The sequence below is a fragment of the Oncorhynchus nerka genome, linkage group LG3 (assembly GCF_034236695.1).
Source record: "Oncorhynchus nerka isolate Pitt River linkage group LG3, Oner_Uvic_2.0, whole genome shotgun sequence".
In the NCBI taxonomy this organism is placed as follows: Eukaryota; Metazoa; Chordata; class Actinopteri; order Salmoniformes; family Salmonidae; genus Oncorhynchus; species Oncorhynchus nerka.
Window position 1 is genome coordinate 73,915,680 of NC_088398.1, and position 22,490 is coordinate 73,938,169.

Here is a 22,490-nt window from a genome sequence, read left to right on the forward strand (position 1 = left end):
GCAGGGAATGACCAGGGTCAGCCATATGGAGGGATTATGTTCCTAAATGAAGGAGCAGGAACAGCCATGTAGAGGGAGGGATTATGTTCCTAAATGAAGGAGCAGGGAACAGTCATGTGGAGGGAGGGATTATGGTCCTAAATGAAGGAGCAGGAACAGTCATGTGGAGGGAGGGATTATGGTCCTAAATGGGGGAGCAGGGAATGACCAGGGTCAGCCATATGGAGAGATTATGTTCCTAAATGAAGGAGCAGGAACAGTCATGTGGAGGGAGGGATTATGGTCCTAAATGGGGGAGCAGGGAATGACCAGGGTCAGCCATATGGAGGGATTATGTTCCTAAATGAAGGAGCAGGGAACAGTCATGTGGAGGGAGGGATTATGGTAATAAATGAAGGAGCAGGAACAGCCATGTGGAGGGAGGGATTATGGTCCTAAATGGGGGAGCAGGGAATGACCAGGGTCAGCCATATGGAGGGATTATGTTCCTAAATGAAGGAGCAGGAACAGCCATGTAGAGGGAGGGATTATGTTCCTAAATGAAGGAGCAGGAACAGCCATGTGGAGGGAGGGATTATGGTCCTAAATGGGGGAGCAGGGAATGACCAGGGTCAGCCATATGGAGGGATTATGTTCCTAAATGAAGGAGCAGGGAACAGTCATGTGGAGGGAGGGATTATGGTCCTAAATGAAGGAGCAGGAACAGTCATGTGGAGGGAGGGATTATGGTCCTAAATGGGGGAGCAGGGAATGACCAGGGTCAGCCATATGGAGGGATTATGTTCCTAAATGAAGGAGCAGGGAACAGTCATGTGGAGGGAGGGATTATGGTCCTAAATGAAGGAGCAGGAACAGCCATGTGGAGGGAGGGATTATGGTCCTAAATGGGGGAGCAGGGAATGACCAGGGTCAGCCATATGGAGGGATTATGGTCCTAAATGAAGGAGCAGGAACAGTCATGTGGAGGGAGGGATTATGTTCCTAAATGAAGGAGCAGGAACAGTCATGTGGAGGGAGGGATTATGGTCCTAAATGAAGGAGCAGGAACAGTCATGTGGAGGGAGGGATTATGTTCCTAAATGAAGGAGCAGGAACAGTCATGTGGAGGGAGGGATTATGGTCCTAAATGAAGGAGCAGGAACAGTCATGTGGAGGGAGGGATTATGGTAATAAATGAAGGAGCAGGAACAGCCATGTGGAGGGAGGGATTATGGTCCTAAATGGGGGAGCAGGGAATGACCAGGGTCAGCCATATGGAGGGATTATGTTCCTAAATGAAGGAGCAGGAACAGCCATGTAGAGGGAGGGATTATGGTAATAAATGAAGGAGCAGGAACAGCCATGTGGAGGGAGGGATTATGGTCCTAAATGAAGGAGCAGGAACAGCCATGTAGAGGGAGGGATTATGTTCCTAAATGAAGGAGCAGGAACAGCCATGTGGAGGGAGGGATTATGGTCCTAAATGGGGGAGCAGGGAATGACCAGGGTCAGCCATATGGAGGGATTATGTTCCTAAATGAAGGAGCAGGGAACAGTCATGTGGAGGGAGGGATTATGGTCCTAAATGAAGGAGCAGGAACAGTCATGTGGAGGGAGGGATTATGGTAATAAATGAAGGAGCAGGAACAGTCATGTGGAGGGAGGGATTATGGTCCTAAATGGGGGAGCAGGGAATGACCAGGGTCAGCCATATGGAGGGATTATGTTCCTAAATGAAGGAGCAGGAACAGTCATGTGGAGGGAGGGATTATGTTCCTAAATGAAGGAGCAGGGAACTGAAAATCCTTTGGAGGGTTGAAGGACAGACCAGAGGTTTAATGGTTCCAATCTAAGTAGGATCCAAATGAGAATGTAATCGGTGTGGAATGGTTTGTTTTAACATGGAGGAGAGTTTACTGAGCTCAGTTGAAATGGCTCTTGGATCAGCTCAGTAAACCTAGAACCAAAGCAAAAAAATAGGGTTTACCTTATTTCATCGCAATCTTGTCCTCATTATGATTTCCATGCACATACACATATTCAGAGAGACATGCTAGGACCCCGTATGGATATGAAAGAGCCATTCCCCAGAGTTAGAGAGACAGCCAGACAGACAGGCAGGCAGGAAGACAGAAAGTCCATCAGTCAGCCAGAAATACAGACAGAGACAGCTAGCCAGGCAGCCAGCCAGTCAGCCATCAAAGTGTGTACAGTACCTGTCCTCCGTTGGTGGTGGAGAAGATCCTCATGGTCCCTCCACACTGCTTGACGTACCAGAGGAACCACAGGGCAGACACCTCGTGGGGTTCAGAGGTCACATTCACGTTCACAAACAGAGTGGCGAACCGCCTCGCAGAACTGTGGGGAGAGGGAGTCGCACAGACACAGACAGACACACACACACACACACACACACACACAAGAACTCAATTACAAAATTGTACATTACTAAAACATGCTGCATTGAGTTGAATGGTCCTGAGTGTATTGTAAAATGAGTGTAGTACAGCACCTGGTCCAGCAGATCTTATCAAAGAGCTGCTTCATGGTCATCTTGTCCCACTCCTCAGCATGTGGAGCCTTCCATGGAGCCTCTCTGGGGATCTAGAACACATAGCACGAGGGAGGGAGCATCAATAAATTCTCAGAATTAGGGGTTGGTTTGGGATTGGACAAGGGGTTGTGGAGGGGGTGGCTGCCCGGCTTAGAGAGAGATAAAGATATTCAATGTGTTACGAGAGAAACAAACCAAACCAAAAAACCAAAGGCAAAGTCTTCCCATGCTTTGTTGATTTCAAAAAAGCTTTAGACTCAATTTGGCACGAGGGTCTGCTATACAAATTGATGGAAAGTGGTGTTGGGGGAAAAAGATACATTATAAAGTCCATGTTCACAAACAACAAGTGTGCGGTTAAAAAAGGTCCGGGAGGTGAGACAGGGATGCAGCTTAAGCCCCACCCTCTTCAACATATATATCAACAAATTGGCAAGCGTACTAGAACAGTCTGCAGCACCAGGCCTCACCCTACTTGAATCTGAAGTCAAATGTCTTCTGTTTGCTGATGATCTGGTGCTTCTGTCCACAACCAAGAAGGGCCTACAGTAGCACCTAGATCTTCCACACAGATTCTGTCAGACTTGGGTCCCGACAGTAAATCTCAGTAAGACTAATATAACGGTGTTCCAAAAAAGGTCCAGTTCCCAGGACCACGAATACAAATTCCATCTAGAGCAAACAAAACAAAAACAGTACATACCTCGACCTAAACATCAGCGCCACAGGTAACTTCCACAAAGCTGTGAATGATCTGAGAGACAAGGCAAGAAGGGCCTTCTATGTCCATCAAAAGGAACATCAAATTTGACATACCAATTAGGATCTGGCTAAAAAATATTTGCATCAGTTATAACCCATTGCCCTCTATGGTTGTGAGGTCTGGGGTCTGCTCACCAATCAAGAATTCCCAAAATGGGACAAACACCCAATTGAGACTGCATGAGGAATTTTGCAAAAATATCCTCCGTGTACAATGTAAAACACCAAATAATACATGCAGAGCAGAATTAGGCCGATACCACTAAATATCAAAATCCAGAAAAATAGCAGTTAAATTCTAGAACCACCTAAAAGAAAGCAAAGAAAGGAAGAAAGAAGAGAAAGAGAGATGATGGGTGTGTTTACCTCGCTGCCCATCTCATCCATCTTCCTCCACAGGTTGTTGTAGTCCATCAGGGCAAATGGGTTCCACATGGGGGGGAAGGAGCCTTTGAATGGGTAGGACTTCCCCTGTACGACACAACATGGGACAACATAATGTTGTGTCAAATTTCATTCAAAGATTAAGGCAGAGACTATTTAATTGTATAATATAACAATATTTAATCAAGCAGCTGCAGGAGAGATCTCTCTCTTCACAGGGAAGAAGTCAAAGAGTGAATGGTTCCATGTCCCTTACATTTACACATTGTTTTCATTTTATCTTTATTTAACTAGGCAAGTCAGTTAAGAACAAATTCTTACTTTCAATGATGGCCTAGGAACAGTGGGTACTGCCTTGTTCTGGGGCAGAACGACAGATTTTTACTTTGTCAGCTACTAGTCCAACGCCCTAACTACTTTGCTACCTGCTGGTTACTAGTCCAACGCCCTAACTACTAGGCTACCTGCTGTTTACTAGTCCAACGCACTAACTACTAGGCTACCTGCTGGTTACTAGTCCAACGCCCTAACTACTAGGCTACCTGCTGGTTACTAGTCCAACGCCCTAACTACTAGGCTACCTGCTGGTTACTAGTCCAACGCCCTAACTACTAGGCTACCTGCTGGTTACTAGTCCAACGCACTAACTACTAGGCTACCTGCTGGTTACTAGTCCAACACCCTAACTACTAGGCTACCTGCTGGTTACTAGTCCAACGCCCTAACTACTAGGCTACCTGCTGGTTACTAGTCCAATGCTCTAACTACTAGGCTACCTGCTGGTTACTAGTCCAACGCTCTAACTACTAGGCTACCTGCTGGTTACTAGTCCAACGCTCTAACTACTAGGCTACCTGCTGGTTACTAGTCCAACGCTCTAACTACTAGGCTACCTGCTGGTTACTAGTCCAACGCCCTAACTACTAGGCTACCTGCTGGTTACTAGTCCAACGCTCTAACTACTAGGCTACCTGCTGGTTACTAGTCCAACGCTCTAACTACTAGGCTACCTGCTGCCACATAGTGAGAGGTCATAATAAAATCACATTGTTTACACAAGTTATTTTATACGAGCAACAAGTTACAACAGCTCACCCCAAATTCTGCCACTACAACATGGAAGGGGTAGTTATCATCATCACCAACGTATACACGCATGGGACTTCAAAGAGACAATGTCGGCCTCAGTGGGCGTGACCATGGCGTTTTATATTTGTCATCATTTAATTTGAGCCAATCACATGACTGAGGCGTGGCTCTGTGCTTGTGGTGTGCTAGCGTACGGGGGGAGGGTTAGGGGGAAGGTGTGGGAGATGATTGGTTGGTAGAGGATTTCAATCAAGCCAATACCTATGCGCTGGGAGGTTCTCCTGGTCTTTCTGTATGAGTTAATGAAGGCCACGTCTGATGCATTGGTCCTCCAGACTCTTCGGTCTTTACGCATTAAGGTGGAAGTGACTTGGAACGAAATCACAGCAGCAGTAACAGCATCACCTTCATCATCATCAACCATAGATTGAAGACTCCTAATAGTGAACTGAGAATGCAATCTTTTGCAAACGTCTCAGTTCTACTGACATTCAGGTCAAGTCTACTTTTGAATTGAAATAGACATTATTCTCCTGCCAGCTCCAACAGAGGGGACGATGAAGCAACCCCTCTCCTGCAGCTAGCTCCCAAGGACGATGATAACCATACGCCTGCTTGCGTAATGGTCCCCCACAGATGAACGATTGCAACTGATTGCACATTCAACAAGGCAGATAACATTCTCACACTCTCAATCTCACACTATTTCTCAACCCCTACAGGGTTATGAATGTGGTCACGGGTAGTGGGAGGTGTCAAAGGTATTAAGGTCATGTCCCCTCGCTTCTAGCTTGGCATCCAACTGATTTCCCTGTGTTTGACTGTTGTTGAAGTGAATGGTGAATGCAGAATTCAGTGTGGTTTATCCAGGCTAGCCTTGTATACTGGTAATCGTGTAGGATGTCACACTACACCTCTAATAACCCCGCCGAGAGAGAGTTTAGCATCCTGGAAGCCTGTCACTGACACTTTCACTGTGAATGAAAAGGCTGTATTTGGCGTTAAGGATCCTAAATGGCTCTATTCAATCCGTATCGTAGGAGTTCAGCGTTATGGCGTGATTGAAATTTAAAGACAATGTTCCCGCCTTATCGCAGACTGCATTCATGGTGAACGCTGCATGTGTCGGCTCATTCTGAAATGACCTTTACATTTCTTTCACGCCTCAGTGATACAGATTGAATACCTTATCTGTGCTTCATTTCCAAGGGGGCGTGTGGCTTTAAAAAAAAGGCTGGGGAAGCCATATCAGTTCAGTTAACTGCAAGTGCACTGGGGGATAGTTTGTGTGTGTGTGTGTGTGTTACTCTTACATAACTTGTGTAAAGCACAAAGGTTGACAGTTAAATGGGTCGGTCTGAAGGCCCTGACAGCGGTTATTTCATACCCTGGATGATAGATGTGTCACACACACACGCATGCATGAAATACAGAGAGTCTGAAAATGCATTGCCCAGCGCTGTGGAGAGAGCAACAGGTCTGTTACCATGGAAACGGGGAAAAGAGAGGAGGAGGATATATCACAGCATCTGTTGTGAATTTGCTACAGAGCAGAAAGTGAAACAACATAGAATAGAAAACACAAGGGAAGGGAAAGGGGATGCCTAGTCAGTCAACTGAATGCATTCAACCGAAATATGTCTTCCACATTCTACCCAACCCCTCTGGATCAAGGAGGGGCAGAGGGCTGACTTAATAATGTATGCAGTACAGTACATTGTGTTATGTTAAAGTATACTTTTAAAACCGGTGCGGCGGCTGTAAACAGGTGCGACGGCTGTAAACAGGTGAGACGGCTGTAAACATGTGAGACGGCTGTAAACAGGTGCGACGGCTGTAAACAGGTGAGACGGCTGTAAACATGTGAGACGGCTGTAAACAGGTGAGACGGCTGTAAACAGGTGCGACGGCTGTAAACAGGTGCGGCGGCTGTAAACAGGTGAGACGGCTGTAAACAGGTGAGACGGCTGTAAACAGGTGCGGCGGCTGTAAACAGGTGCGACGGCTGTAAACAGGTGAGACGGCTGTAAACAGGTGAGACGGCTGTAAACAGGTGCGACGGCTGTACGGCTGTAAACAGGTGAGACGGCTGTAAACAGGTGCGACGGCTGTAAACAGGTGCGACGGCTGTAAACAGGTGCGACGGCTGTAAACAGGTGCGACGGCTGTAAACAGGTGCGACGGCTGTAAACAGGTGAGACGGCTGTAAACAGGTGCGACGGCTGTAAACAGGTGCGACGGCTGTAAACAGGTGAGACGGCTGTAAACAGGTGCGGTGCGACGGCTGTAAACAGGTGCGACGGCTGTAAGCAGGTGCGACGGCTGTAAACAGGTGAGACGGCTGTAAACAGGTGAGACGGCTGTAAACAGGTGAGACGGCTGTAAGCAGGTGCGACGGCTGTAAACAGGTGAGACGGCTGTAAACAGGTGCGGCGGCTGTAAACAGGTGCGACGGCTGTAAACAGGTGAGACGGCTGTAAACAGATGCGACGGCTGTAAACAGGTGCGACGGCTGTAAGCAGGTGAGACGGCTGTAAACAGGTGCGACGGCTGTAAACAGGTGCGACGGCTGTAAACAGGTGAGACGGCTGTAAACAGGTGCGACGGCTGTAAACAGGTGCGACGGCTGTAAACAGGTGCGACGGCTGTAAGCAGGTGAGACGGCTGTAAACAGGTGCGACGGCTGTAAACAGGTGCGACGGCTGTAAACAGGTGAGACGGCTGTAAACAGGTGCGACGGCTGTAAACAGGTGCGACGGCTGTAAACAGGTGCGACGGCTGTAAACAGGTGCGACGGCTGTAAACAGGTGCGCTGTAAACAGGTGCGACGGCTGTAAACAGGTGCGACGGCTGTAAACAGGTGAGACGGCTGTAAACAGGTGCGACGGCTGTAAACAGGTGCGACGGCTGTAAGCAGGTGTTGTAGTGTTTTACGTCTCCCAGTGTGTTAGGAACTCTTTTATTAGTCCAATGAATACAGGTCACCATTACTACACTGAAAATTATGATGAAATAACGGGCATGACATCAAAGCCGTTCACTGTTTCTCAATATCTGATAGCGATTTATCATTAGCCAATTAGCAACTGTACTTCAAAAAGTTCCGCATATCAATTTAATAATTACTGCCCACTGGGGGAAAACGTATTAAATCAACAATGTTTACACATCATTTCAACAAAAATGTTGATGTGATGACGTTGTGAATCAACTTGGAAAAAACTGATTGGATTAGCAAAGTCATCAACATAAGGGAATTTCTTTCTTTTTTTCCTACCCAACTTTTAACCATAAATCAAACGACATGTTTTCTTGATATCGCGTTGAATTCACGTTAGTTGACAACTCAACCAAATGTAAATCAAAACTAGGACGTTGAAATGACGTCTGTGCCCAGTGGGTGGCCTCTTTCTCAATTTCTGATAGCGATTCCTCAAGCATTAACCAAAGCAGTGCTGAGGTTGCAGCAGGCAGCTGATAGACAGTGTAAGGCAGTAGTTTGCTGATATGAGGAACCAGGATTGGCCTTTTGGATTAGTATTAGCGCTCGCTAGTAGTAAAGCTGATTAGCAGCTAGTGTGGACGCTATCCCTAATTACACAATGGGTTGGCAAGCAGCTGGATGGCTGGACCTTGATTGGCTAATTCTGGCTAATGTGCAGTTTAATAGAGTGTAATATAGTGTAGTTTAGTGGAGTGGAGTGTAGTACAGAGTGGAGTGTAGTGTGGTGTAGTGTCCAAGGTTGTGCTATAAAGCCTTGATCAATGACTGAAGGGGTTGAGCCAGGTGCATCCTGTTTCCGTTGATCATCCCTGGGATGTTTCTACAACTTGATTGGAGTCCACCTGTAGTAAATTCAATTGATTGGACATGATTTGGAAAGCCACACACCTGTCTATTTAAGGTCCCACAGTTGACCGTGAATGTCATAGCAAAAACCAAGCCACGGGGTCGAAGAAACTTTCCGTAGAGCTGGGGAAGGGTACCAAAAAATGTCTGCAGCATTGACGGTCCCCAAGAACACAATGGCCTCCATCATTCTTAAATGGTAGAAGTTTGGAACCATCAAGACTCTGCCTAGAGTTGGCCGCACAGCCAAACTGAGCAATCGGGCGAGAAAGGTCTTGGTCAGGGAGGTGACCAAGAACCTGATGGTCTGACAGATCTCCAGAGTACCTCTGTGGAGATGGGAGAACCTTCCAGAAGGACAACCATCTCTGCAGCACTCCATCAATCAGGCCTTTATGGTAGAGTGGCCAGATGGAAGCCACTCTTTAGTAAAAGGCACATGACAGCCTGCTTGGAGTTTGCCAAAAGGCACCTAAAGGACTCTCATACCATAAGAAACAAGATTCTGTGGTCTGAAACCAAGATTGAATTCTTTGGCCTGAATGCCAAGCATCACGTCTGTAGGAAACCTGTAACCATACCTACGGTGAAGCACGGTGGTGGCAGTATCATGCTGTGGGGATGTCTTTCAGCGGCAGGGACTGGGAGACTAGTCAGCATCGAGGGAAAGATGAACGGAGCAAAGTACAGAGAGATCCCTGATGAAAACCTGCTCCAGAGTGCTCAGGACCTCAGATGGGGTGAAGATTCACCTTCCAACAGGACAATGACCCTAAGCACACAGTCAAGACAACACAGGAATGGCTTTGGGACAAGTCTCTGAATGTCCTTGAGTGGCCCAGCCAGAGCCTGGACTTGAACCTGATAAAACATCGCTGGAGAGACCTGAAAATAGCTGTGCAGCGACGCTCCCCATCCAACCTGACAGAGCTGCTTGAGAGGATCTGCAGAGAAGAATGGGAGAAACTCCCCAAATACAGGTGATTCAAGCTTGATATTTCAGATGTTATTTTTAATACATTTGAAACATTTCTACAAAACTGTTTTTGCTTTGTCATTATGGGGTATTGTGTGTCGATTGATGAGGGGAAAACAATATTTTATCCATTTTTGAATAAGGCTGTAACGTAACAAAATATGGAAAATGTCTGAATACTTTCCGAATGCACTGTAGTAATACGTACTGAGTTAACCTTGTATCTTTATTGACCTTATATTTAAATCTTTGCACTGTATCTATGCACACTCCCTGGTCAACCCAAACCCTAGCTTTATCTCCGCATCCCTGTTCAACCCTAATTCATTTCTACATCCCAGTTCATCCCTAACCATAGCTTCATGTCCACATCCCTGTTCAACTCTAACCCTAGCTTCATGTCCACATCCCTGGTCAACCCAAACCCTAGCTTTATCTCTGCATCCATGTTCAACCCTAACTTTATCTCCACATCCCTGTTCAACTCTAACCCTAGCTTCATGTCCACATCCCTGTTCAACTCTAACCCTAGCTTCATGTCCACATCCCTGTTCAACTCTAACCCTAGCTTCATGTCCACATCCCTGGTCAACCCAAACCCTAGCTTTATCTCTGCATCCCTGTTCAACCCTAACTTTATCTCCACATCCCTGTTCAACCCTAATTCATTTCTACATCCCAGTTCATCCCTAACCCTAGCTTCATGTCCAAATCCCTGTTCAACTCTAACCCTAGCTTCATGTCCACATCCCTGTTCAACTCTAACCCTAGCTTCATGTCCACATCCCTGTTCAACTCTAACCCTAGCTTCATGTCCACATCCCTGTTCAACTCTAACCCTAGCTTCATGTCCACATCCCTGACTCTAACTCTAGTTTCATGTCCACATCCCTGACTCTAACCCTAGCTTCATGTCCACATCCCTGTTCAACTCTAACCCTAGCTTCATGCCCACATCCCTGTTCAACTCTAACCCTAGCTTCATGTCCACATCCCTGACTCTAACCCTAGCTTCATGTCCACATCCCTGACTCTAACCCTAGCTTCATGTCCACATCCCTGTTCAACTCTAACCCTAGCTTCATGTCCACATCCCTGACTCTAACCCTAGCTTCATGTCCACATCCCTGTTCAACTCTAACCCTAGCTTCATGTCCACATCCCTGTTCAACTCTAACCCTAGCTTCATGTCCACATCCCTGACTCTAACCCTAGCTTCATGTCCACATCCCTGACTCTAACCCTAGCTTCGTGTCCACATCCCTGTTCAACTCTAACCCTAGCTTCATGTCCACATCCCTGTTCAACTCTAACCCTAGCTTCATGTCCACATCCCTGTTCAACTCTAACCCTAGCTTCATGTCCACATCCCTGGTCAACCCAAACCCTAGCTTTATCTCTGCATCCCTGTTCAACCCTAACTTTATCTCCACATCCCTGTTCAACCCTAATTCATTTCTACATCCCAGTTCATCCCTAACCCTAGCTTCATGTCCAAATCCCTGTTCAACTCTAACCCTAGCTTCATGTCCACATCCCTGTTCAACTCTAACCCTAGCTTCATGTCCACATCCCTGTTCAACTCTAACCCTAGCTTCATGTCCACATCCCTGTTCAACTCTAACCCTAGCTTCATGTCCACATCCCTGTTCAACTCTAACCCTAGCTTCATGTCCACATCCCTGACTCTAACTCTAGCTTCATGTCCACATCCCTGACTCTAACCCTAGCTTCATGTCCACATCCCTGTTCAACTCTAACCCTAGCTTCATGCCCACATCCCTGTTCAACTCTAACCCTAGCTTCATGTCCACATCCCTGACTCTAACCCTAGCTTCATGTCCACATCCCTGACTCTAACCCTAGCTTCATGTCCACATCCCTGTTCAACTCTAACCCTAGCTTCATGTCCACATCCCTGACTCTAACCCTAGCTTCATGTCCACATCCCTGTTCAACTCTAACCCTAGCTTCATGTCCACATCCCTGTTCAACTCTAACCCTAGCTTCATGTCCACATCCCTGACTCTAACCCTAGCTTCATGTCCACATCCCTGACTCTAACCCTAGCTTCGTGTCCACATCCCTGTTCAACTCTAACCCTAGCTTCATGTCCACATCCCTGTTCAACTCTAACCCTAGCTTCATGTCCACATCCCCGACTCTAACCCTAGCTTCGTGTCCACATCCCTGTTCAACTCTAACCCTAGCTTCATATCCACATCCCTGACTCTAACCCTAGCTTCATGTCCACATCCCTGTTCAACTCTAACCCTAGCTTCATGTCCACATCCCTGACTCTAACCCTAGCTTCATGTCCACATCCCTGTTCAACTCTAACCCTAGCTTCATGTCCACATCCCTGACTCTAACCCTAGCTTCATGTCCACATCCCTGTTCAACTCTAACCCTAGCTTCATGTTCACATCCCTGTTCAACTCTAACCCTAGCTTCATGTCCACATCCCTGTTCAACTCTAACCCTAGCTTCATGTCCACATCCCTGTTCAACTCTAACCCTAGCTTCATGTCCACATCCCTGTTCAACTCTAACCCTAGCTTCATGTCCACATCCCTGACTCTAACTCTAGCTTCATGTCCACATCCCTGACTCTAACCCTAGCTTCGTGTCCACATCCCTGACTCTAACCCTAGCTTCATGTCCACATCCCTGTTCAACTCTAACCCTAGCTTCATGTCCACATCCCTGTTCAACTCTAACCCTAGCTTCATGTCCACATCCCTGTTCAACTCTAACCCTAGCTTCATGTCCACATCCCTGTTCAACTCTAACCCTAGCTTCATGCCCACATCCCTGTTCAACTCTAACCCTAGCTTCATGTCCACATCCCTGTTCAACTCTAACCCTAGCTTCATGTCCACATCCCTGTTCAACTCTAACCCTAGCTTCATGTCCACATCCCTGTTCAACTCTAACCCTAGCTTCATGTCCACATCCCTGTTCAACTCTAACCCTAGAGTCCTATACACAACCATGCCTCTTTTCTCTGTAACACGTGTCCTTTCCCAAGACATCACATATGAGAAATTAGATGAAAGATGTTGTAATCGCTAGCTAACAGATGTTAGCTGTGCGTTTGGACAATGCATAGGCTAATGACAGTGGGCAGCTGGCATTGACCTAGCATTAGCGGCTAAGGTATATTTAGCGCTCTCTCTGTCACTGTGATGGGATTAATGAAGTGAAATGATTTTACAAAGAAACAGGTTGTCTGCCAGAAAAGCATTAAGAACAAATTCGATTGAGAGCCAGAGAGAAGGAGAGCGCAAGAGAAGGAGGGAGAGAGGGAAAGAGAAGAAGTTTCAAATGTTTTATTACATTATGCACAAGTAGAGTGAAATGACTTTCTTGCAAACTCAAACCCCAACAATGCAATAATCAATAACAATGTAATATATAATATATTACATAAAAAACTAAACTTTTAAAATAGGAAATACGAAATAAAGGAAGTAAGCATACTATATACACAGGAAATATATATATTATTTTGTTCCAATACCATATTTACATGTGTAGGGATACTGTAGTGATGGAGGGAGGTACACTATATATACAAAAGTATTTGGACGCCCTTCAAATTAGTGGACTCGGCTATTTCAGCCACACCTGTTGCTGACAGGTGTATAAAATCAAGCACACAGCCATGCAATCTCCATAGACAAACATTGGCAGTAAAATGGCCTTACTGAACAGCTCAGTGACTTTCAAACGTGACAACGTCATAAGATGCCAGCTTTCCAACAAGTCAGTTCGTCCCGGTCAACTGTAAGTGCTTTTATTGTGAAGTGAAAACGTCTAGGACTAACGGCTCAGCCGCGAAGTGGTAAACCTTAAAAGCTCACAGAACTGGACTGCCAAGTGCTCTAAGATAAAACTAGGGTTAAGGTTGAACAGGGAGATAAAGCTAGGGTTAAGGTTGAACAGGGAGATAAAGCTAGGGTTAAGGTTGAACAGGGAGATAAAGCTAGGGTTAGGGTTGAACAGGGAGATAAAGCTAGGGTTAAGGTTGAACAGGGAGATAAAGCTAGGGTTAAGGTTGAACAGGAGATAAAAGGGTTAGGGGTTGCTAGGAGTTAGGGTTTGAACAAGGAGATAAAGCTAGGGTTGAGGTTGAACAGGGAGATAAAGCTAGGGTTAAGGTTGAACAAGGAGATAAAGCTAGGGTTAAGGTTGAACAATGAGATAAAGCTAGGGTTGAGGTTGAACAGGGAGATACAGCTAGGGTTAACGTTGAACAGGGAGATAAAGCTATAGTTGAGGTTGAACAGGGAGATAAAGCTAGGGTTAAGGTTGAACAGGGAGATAAAGCTAGGGTTAAGGTTGAACAGGGAGATAAAGCTAGGGTTAAGGTTGAACAGGGAGATAAAGCTAGGGTTAGGGTTGAACAGGGAGATAAAGCTAGGGTTAAGGTTGAACAGGGAGATAAAGCTAGGGTTAAGGTTGAACAAGGAGATAAAGCTAGGGTTAGGGTTGAACAGGGAGATAAAGCTAGGGTTAGGGTTGAACAGGGAGATAAAGCTAGGGTTAAGGTTGAACAAGGAGCTAAAGCTAGGGTTAAGGTTGAACAGGGAGATAAAGCTAGGGTTAAGGTTGAACAGGGAGATAAAGCTAGGGTTAAGGTTGAACAGGGAGATAAAGCTAGGGTTAAGGTTGAACAAGGAGATAAAGCTAGGGTTGAGGTTGAACAGGGAGATAAAGCTAGGGTTAAGGTTGAACAAGGAGATAAAGCTAGGGTTAAGGTTGAACAATGAGATAAAGCTAGGGTTGAGGTTGAACAGGGAGATACAGCTAGGGTTAACGTTGAACAGGGAGATAAAGCTATAGTTGAGGTTGAACAGGGAGATACAGCTAGGGTTAACGTTGAACAGGGAGATAAAGCTAGGGTTAGGATTGAACAGGGAGATAAAGCTAGGGTTAAGGTTAAACATGGATGTAGAGATAAAGCTAGGGTTAAGGTTAAACAGGGGTGTAGAGATAAAGCTAGGGTTAGGATTGAACAGGGAGATAACCCTAGCTTTAAGGTTAAACAGGGATGTAGAGATAAAGCTAGGGTTAGGGTTGAGATCTGAGATCTGAGTCTACTGAAGCTAGGCATACTGTTATTTAACAGCAGTAGACATGTCATAGCCTGGTCCCAGATCTATGTAGCATGGGACCAGGCCACTGTCCCTAAACACACTGTTCTCTGGTTCAATTGCCATAATAAATACACAAATATTATACAGTACAAGACTAATGAAATACATTTCCTTATAACAAAAGGAAGGAGATGAGGAAAGAAGCAAACTATTGAGATGTAGGGGTGGTTCTGGGCATGCCTAGTAGAGCAGGGTTGAATGATGTCATGTGCCAGAGGGCTCTTCCACGAGAACCCACGGAACCCTGTGACATCATCCACATGACCACTCTACTGCATTCTACTTTACTGCTGTGTGTGTGTGTGTATGTGTGTGTGTGTAGTGGAGGGGGGGGGGGGGTCACACTAGTGTGTGTGTGTGTACATAGGCCTACGTGCGCATGTCTGGTCATGTGTGTGTGATTGATAGTGAATGACTCCAAAGTCCATGTTTTTATGGTTTCAGCGTTTGCTAACATCCTCCCTCAACATGCCCCATCACACAGGAAGGGTATTGAGATCAGCCCCATACAGTAGAAACCAGTTCAGAGAGCCCACTGATTTACAGTGGAGGGAGTAGGTTAACCTGGGTGTAAGGCTGAAGCCAGAGGGACCAATCTAATATGGAGGTAGACAATACTGTGTGTTAAGAATAATGCTGCTACTAGTGTAACAATATATGAGGGATATATTGGAGAGAGAGGATAAAGATGGAGGGGGGAGAGAAAAAGAAAGAAAGGAGAGAGAGGGGGGAGAAAGAAAGAGAAAGGGGGGTGGCTGCAGGGCTTTCTTTTTTCTCTCTCTGTTCTCTCTTTCCTCCCTCTCTCCGGGCCACTCTGGGGAGGAGAAACCACATTAGAAAACTCCTTCAGGCAGAGATTAGCATCTCCAGTTGCTAACGCTCACTGCTAATGCTCACTGCTAATGCTCCAGAGAGGCTGGGCACACGGGTGGATGGTCACTAGATGGCCATGCTGGAAATGACCATATTGTCATCAGAACTTATGAGCAACTATGTGGAGTAGAGGTTAGGGTTGTGGTTGAGGCTAAGGGGTAAGGGGGAAAAGGGGTACCTAGTCTAGGGTTCTGATACTAGTAATCTGGTACTAGTGCTCCTAGGGCTGTGACAGTCGGTCGGTCTCACGGTAATTGACTGTTATTTAACAATTAACCCATCTCCTGGCTTCCACATATAGCATACAAGTCATTTTAAAAAGTCTAATAAATCCATGTAATATAGCTTACACCTTCATAATAAATCCATCATTTGTGTTTTAGACAAGTCTAAAGATGCATGAAATTAAGAAAATTGTCCATTTCAGAAGAGAAGAATATCATCCTCTGTATTGAGCGGTTAGCAAATGCTTCATTTTAGAGTTAATTTATGTAACTTTAGTTGTTCTACAAACGTTGGGATATATGTTTAGATGTTTAATACATTGTAAGGCTGCATGATGCGACTCTAATGATGACTTGTTAAAAGTCACTTAAAAGGCATGAGCTCTGCTTAGTTTTTGTGCAGGCTGTTTACACTCAAATAGTCTCTCATTCACAATTTGACAAGCACGTGATAATGCCTTGAATTTCACGGCAGCATCCCCTTTTTGGCCGTAATGCACCCTAAAAAAACATGCCTTTTGCGGCCCGGAGTGCTGCGATGTGCCCTTCTCCCTGAGTGTGCTGTGCAATTGGAAGTCCTCTCACTCACATGGCTCTCCGTCACGTGATCAGGTCTTTCTTAAAGGCTTCAAGTGAAGACGGACACATTGGGGACGCAACTGAATGCGTTCTAATGCAACTCCGAGGTGCATATTGAAGATATTGGAAGAACTGTCCACATTTACTTCTCGTCAGCCAACAAAAAGAGTCGACCTAATGAACAGCAAAAGCACTAGCCCATGTCAATCTACTATCCCCCATAGTACAAAAGTCCACCTATTCTGTGTGAGAAATAAATATTCAAAAGAGTCTGGGACAGTTGTGGGATGCGATAGATCCCAAATTAATACAACCCCTAGCATAAAACAAAATGTTTTATACAATGTGGCTGATGCAACAGATCAGAACGTTTAGCTTAAAATGTTGATAACCTATTAGGCTATTTCTTCACATTATAAGCACAGCAATGTCCACATGGTAATAGGCTGTAAGCTTGAATCTTCCATTAGCAGAAAAAAACATTATCAAGTGATCGCAAATGCAATTATGCATATAATGATTTTATTATAAAGGTGCATTTTTATATATATATAAATATATATATTCTGCAGCACCTCACAAGCTGTGCTGCAGTGTGCCGCAACTTTTAAAGGAAGAACCACTTCCCCAGGCAGGTAGCAAGTTTGGTACGCTACCAATGACCAGCAGCAGCATCAGATCTTGGAGAAATCGAATTACCGTGCCTAAACAGTCATTTGGAATTTGACTGCCTTCATGACTCGTAACCGCTGGTGTGGCAGTAAAATGGTCACCGTAATTGCCCTAAGTGCTGTCTGTATATAGCTTAATTCATTTTTTACTCTGCATTGTTGGGAAGGGCTCGTAAGCAAGCATTTCATGTTAATGTCTACACCCGTTGTTTTCGGTGCATGTGACAAATAACATTTGATTTAGTATTCTGTTCTTTCAAAACATAGTCATGACTGAAAGAGAGACGTGCATTTCCTGTGCATTAGAGTGTGAGATGGCCAGAGCAGGAAGTTATCTGTTATCTAATGGAAGTGGTCAATACTGGCCGAAGCAAAGCCCTGCGGCCACAGTGTTTCAGAGAAACCAATGGATCTATGATGGATCTGTCTGTTCAGGCCTCCCTGGATAACAATTGCCACTGTTTTTGAGGGACAGATGTGGCTAATACTGGTCCTACACTGGTTTTCAGCAAACAGGCACACGCGCACACAGACCTTTACATAATGCACCAGTCTCTCCTCCTCGTTGACTTTGTAGGTCTTGACTCCACACTCTTTAGCCAATCGGAGGATACGATTCTGAGTAGGCCCGACGTAGGCCCCGCCCAGGTCAACATACTTAGTCTGCTCATTCTGGGGAAGGGGGGGGAGAGAGAGAGTGCACAATCCTAATCCCATAGATCAATTGTGTTTGAATCTATAACCAAATCAGTTGCTTAAAAATGTTTTCGCTATGAACATGTAAAGCTGATTCTTATAGGGATTACACATTGACTGGCCTTTGGTCTGACAGGTCTTACCTGTACGGTGAAGGTCCGTCCACCAACCCGGTCTCTAGCTTCCAGAACCACAGGACTCAGCCCTTTCTCCTTCAACAGCTTAGCTGCACTCAGCCCTGAGAAAGAGACAGACGGCCAGAGAGAGCGAGAAACAGACAGAGAGAGAGGAGGAGAGGTAAGTGTAAACATGATGCTGATTATATGAAACATTTTGTATATAAACTATCCAACGATCCCCTCTGATAGAGCGAGAGAGAGACATGATGCTGAATATATGATAAAAATATTTTGTATATAAACTATCCCCACTTTTCACATCTGTTTACCTTCCCCCTCTCATCCTTCCCCTCTCATCATTCCCCCCTCTCATCCCTTCCCCCTCTCATCCCTTCCCCCTCTATCAACCTTTCCCCCTATCAACCTCCCTGTGCTTTGTTCTGTTGTGTAGATCAGGAGAGGAGAACCATGTAATATGGCAGGTTGTGATACAGTATGAGTCTGTGAGAAAGCAGAAGGCTAGAGGTACAGCTCCTTGGCCCAGTGGAGGAACACTGATACATTTCAATTTAAAGGCTATATTGGCATAGGAAACATTGGTTAACATTGCCAAAGCAAGTGAAATAGATAATAAACAAAAGTGAAATAAACAATACAAAAATTAACAGTAAACATTACACTCCCAGAAGTTCCAAAAGAATAAAGACATTTCAAATGTCAAACCAGGCAAAAGACCCCTCAGTGACACCAATACTCATTAGCCGGCCCACAAGAATGGAATGGTCTACCGTATCAGAAGCTTTGGCCAAGTCAGTAAAAATAGTAGTACAACATTGGTAAGAATCAAGGAGAATGGTGTCATAATTTAGGAACTTTAAATCAAATCAAAATCAAATCATTATTGGTCACATGTATTTAGCAGACGTTATTGCTGGTGTAGTGAAATACTTGTGTTCCTAGCTCCAACAGTGCAGTAGTATTTAACAATTCACAACAATACACACAAATCTAGTAAAAGAATGGAATTAAGAAATATATAAATGTTATATTGAGCAATGTCAGAGAGGCATTGAGTAAAATACAGTAGAATAGAATACAGTATATACACACACAGATGAGATGAGTAAAGCAGTATGTAAACATTTATTTAAACAATTATTAAAGTGGCTAGTGTTCCATTATTAAAGTGGCCAGAGATTCCAAAGTCTAGGGCAGCAGACTCTAAGGTGCAGGGTTAGGTAACGGGGTGGAAGCCGGCTAGTGATGGCTATTTAACAGTGATGGCCTTGAGATAGAAGCTGTTTTTCAGTCTCTCAGCCCCAGCTTCGATAAACCTGTACTGACCTCGCCTTCTGGATGATAGCGGGGTGAACAGGCCGTAGCTCGGGTGGTTGTTGTCCTTGATGATTTTTGTTGGCCTTCCTGTGACATCGGGTGCTGTAGGTGTCCTGGAGGGCAGGTAGTTTGACCCCGATGACGCGTTGGGCAGACTGCACATTCTCTGGAGAGCCCTGCAGTTGCGGGCGGTGTAGTTGCCGTACTAGGTGGTGATACAGCCTGACAGATGCGCTCAACTGTACAAGTTTGTGAGGGTTTTAGGGGCCAAGCCAAATTTCTTCAGTCTCCTGAGGTCGAAGAGGCGCTGTTGCGCCTTCTTCACCACTGTCTGTGTGGGTGGACCATTTCAGATCGTCAGTGACGTGTACTCTGCGGAACTTGAAGCTTTCTACCTTCTGCACTGTGATCCAGTCGATGTGGAGGCGTTTCCTCCTCTGTTTCCTGAAGTCCACGATCAGCTCCTTTGTTTTGTTTTAATTAATGAATTCATTTCATCTTTATTTAACCAGGTAGGCTAGTTGAGAACAAGTTCTCATTTACAACTGCGACCTGGCCATGATAAAGCAAAGCAGTGCGACACATACAACAACACAGAGTTACACATGGAATAAACAAACATACAATCAATAATGCAGTAGAAAAATATTTATTCAGTATGTGCAAATGAGGTAGGATGAAGGCAATAAATAGGCCATGGTGGCAAAGTAATTACAATATAGCAATTAAACATTTGAATGGTAGGATGTGTAGAACATGAATGTGCAAGTAGAGTTACTAGGGTGCAAAGGAGCAAGTTAAATAAATTAATACAGTATGGGGATGAGTTAGATTGGATGGGCTATTTACAGATGAGCTATGTACAGGTGCAGTGATCGGTGAGCTGCTCTGGCAGTTGGTGCTTAAAGCTAGTGAGGGAGGTATGAGTCTCCAGCTTCAGAGAATTTTGCAGTTCGTTCCAGTCATTGGCAGCAGAGAACTGGAAGGAGAGGCGGCCAAAGGAATGCTTTGGCTTTGGGGGTGACCAGTGAGATATACCTGCTGGAGCGCTTGCTACGAGTGGGTGCTGCTATGGTGACCAGTGAGCTGAGATAAGGCGGGGCTTTAGCAGAGACTTGTAGATGACCTGGAGCCAGTGGGTTTGGCGACAAGTGTGAATCGAGAGCCAGCCAAAGAGAGCATACAGGTCGCAATGGTGGGTAGTATATGGGGCTTTGGTGACAAAACGGATGGCACTGTGATAGACTGCATTCAATTTGTTGAGTAGAGTGTTGGAGGCTATTTTGTAAATGACATCACCGAAGTGGAGAATCGGTAGGATGGCCAATTTTATGAGGGTATGTTGTTCGCGAAATAGGAAGACGATTCTAGATTTAATTTTGGTTTGGAGATGTTTAACGTGAGTCTGGCATGAGAGTTTACAGTCTAACCAGACACATAGGTATTTTTAGTTGTCCACATATTCTAAGTCAGAACCGTCCAGAGTAGTGATGCTGGACGGGCGGGCAAGTGTGGGTAGCGATCGGTTGAAGAGCATGCATTTGGTTTTATCTCAGCTCACCCCCAAAGAGACTGCCAGAGGTCCGGACAACAGTACCTCCGATTTGACATACTGAACTCTATCGGATAAGTAGTTGGTGAACCAGGCGAGTCAATCATTTGAGAAACCAAGGCTGTTGAGTCTGCCAATAAGAATGTTGTGATTGACAGAGTCGAAAGCCTTGGCCAGGTCGATGAATACGCCTGCACAGTAATGTCTTTTATCGATGGCGGTTATGATATCGTTTAGGACCTTGAGCGTGGCTGAGGTGCACCCATGACCAGCTCTGAAACCAGATTGCATACCGGAGAAGGTACGGTGAGATTCGAAATGGTTGGAAATCTGTTTGTTAACTTGGCTTTCAAAGACCTTAGAAAGGCAGGGTAGAATAGATATATGTCTGTAGCAGTTTGGGTTTAGTGTGTCTCCCCCTTTGAAGAGGGGGATGTGAACGTGGCAGCTTTCCAATCTATGGGAATCTCAGACAATACGAGGTTGAGAGAGGTTGAACAGGTTAGCAATAGGGGTTGCAACAATTTTTTGCAGATACTTTTAGAAAGAGAGGGTCCAGATTGTCTAGCCCGGCTGATTTATAGGGGTCCAGATTTTGCAGCTCTTTCAGAACATCAGCTATCTGGATTTGGGGAAAGGAGAAGTGGGGGAGGTTTGGGAGAGTTGCTGTGGGGAGCGCAGAGCTGTTGACCAGGGTAGGGGTAGCCAGGTGGAAAGCATGGCCAGCCGTAGAAAAATGCTTATTGAATTTCTCAATTTATGTGGATTTATCGGTGCTAACAGTGTTTCCAAGATTCAGTGCAGTGGGCAGCTGGGAAGAAGTGCTCTTATTCTCCATGAACTTTACAGTGTCCCAGAACTTTTTGAGCTTGTGCTACAGGACACAAATTTCTGCTTGAAAAAGCTAGCCTTAGCTTTCCTAACTGCCTGTGTATACTTGTTCCTAACTTCCCTGAAAAGTTGCATATCAAGGGGGCTGTTCAATGCTAATGCAGAATGCCACAGGATGTTTTTGTGCTGGTCAAGGGCAGTCAGGTCTGAAGTGAACCAAGGGCTATATCTGTTCCTGGTTCAATTTTTTTTGAATGGGGCATGCTTATTTAAGATGGTGAGGAAGGCACTTTTAAAGAATAACCAGGCATCCTCTACTGACGGGATGAGGTCAATATCCTTCCAGGATACCCAGGCCTGGTCGATTAGAAAGGCCTGTTCGCTGAAGTGTTTTAGAGAGCATTTGACAGTGATGAGGGGTGGTCGTTTGACCGCAGACCCATTATGGATGCAGGGAATGAGGCAGTGATCGCTGAGATCTTGGTTGAAAACAGCAGAGGTGTATTTGCAGGGCAAGTTGATAAGGATGATATCTATGAGGGTGCCCGTGTTGTACCTGGTGGGTTCATTGATAATTTGTGTGAGATTGAGGGCATCAAGCTTAGATTGTAGGATGGCCGGGGTGGTAAGCATGTCACAGTATAGGTCACCTAGCAGCACGAGCTCTGAAGATAGATGGGGGGCAATCAATTCACATATGGTGTCCAGGGCACAGCTGGGGGCAGAGGGTGGTCTATAGCAAGCGTTAACAGTTTCTGGAAAAATTTATTTTTAGAAGTAGAAGTTTGATTTGTTTGGGTACAGACCTGGATAGTAAGACAGAACTCTGTAGGCTATCTCTGCAGTAGATTGCA

General features: G+C 45.4%; 1 protein-coding gene across 1 annotated transcript in view; it reads right to left on the reverse strand.

The window, feature by feature from the left end:
- The window catches only part of LOC115121723 (amine oxidase [flavin-containing]), a 95,862-nt gene that overhangs the window by 34,009 nt on the left and 39,363 nt on the right, over window positions 1-22,490 (reverse strand). Inside the window, exons 2-6 of the mRNA XM_065015728.1 lie at window positions 17,943-18,037; window positions 17,638-17,775; window positions 3,662-3,766; window positions 2,492-2,583; window positions 2,196-2,337 (exon numbers count right to left, since the gene is read on the reverse strand). Coding sequence (XP_064871800.1) covers window positions 2,196-2,337; window positions 2,492-2,583; window positions 3,662-3,766; window positions 17,638-17,775; window positions 17,943-18,037 — 572 coding nt within the window. The remainder of the gene's footprint in view (window positions 1-2,195; window positions 2,338-2,491; window positions 2,584-3,661; window positions 3,767-17,637; window positions 17,776-17,942; window positions 18,038-22,490) is intronic.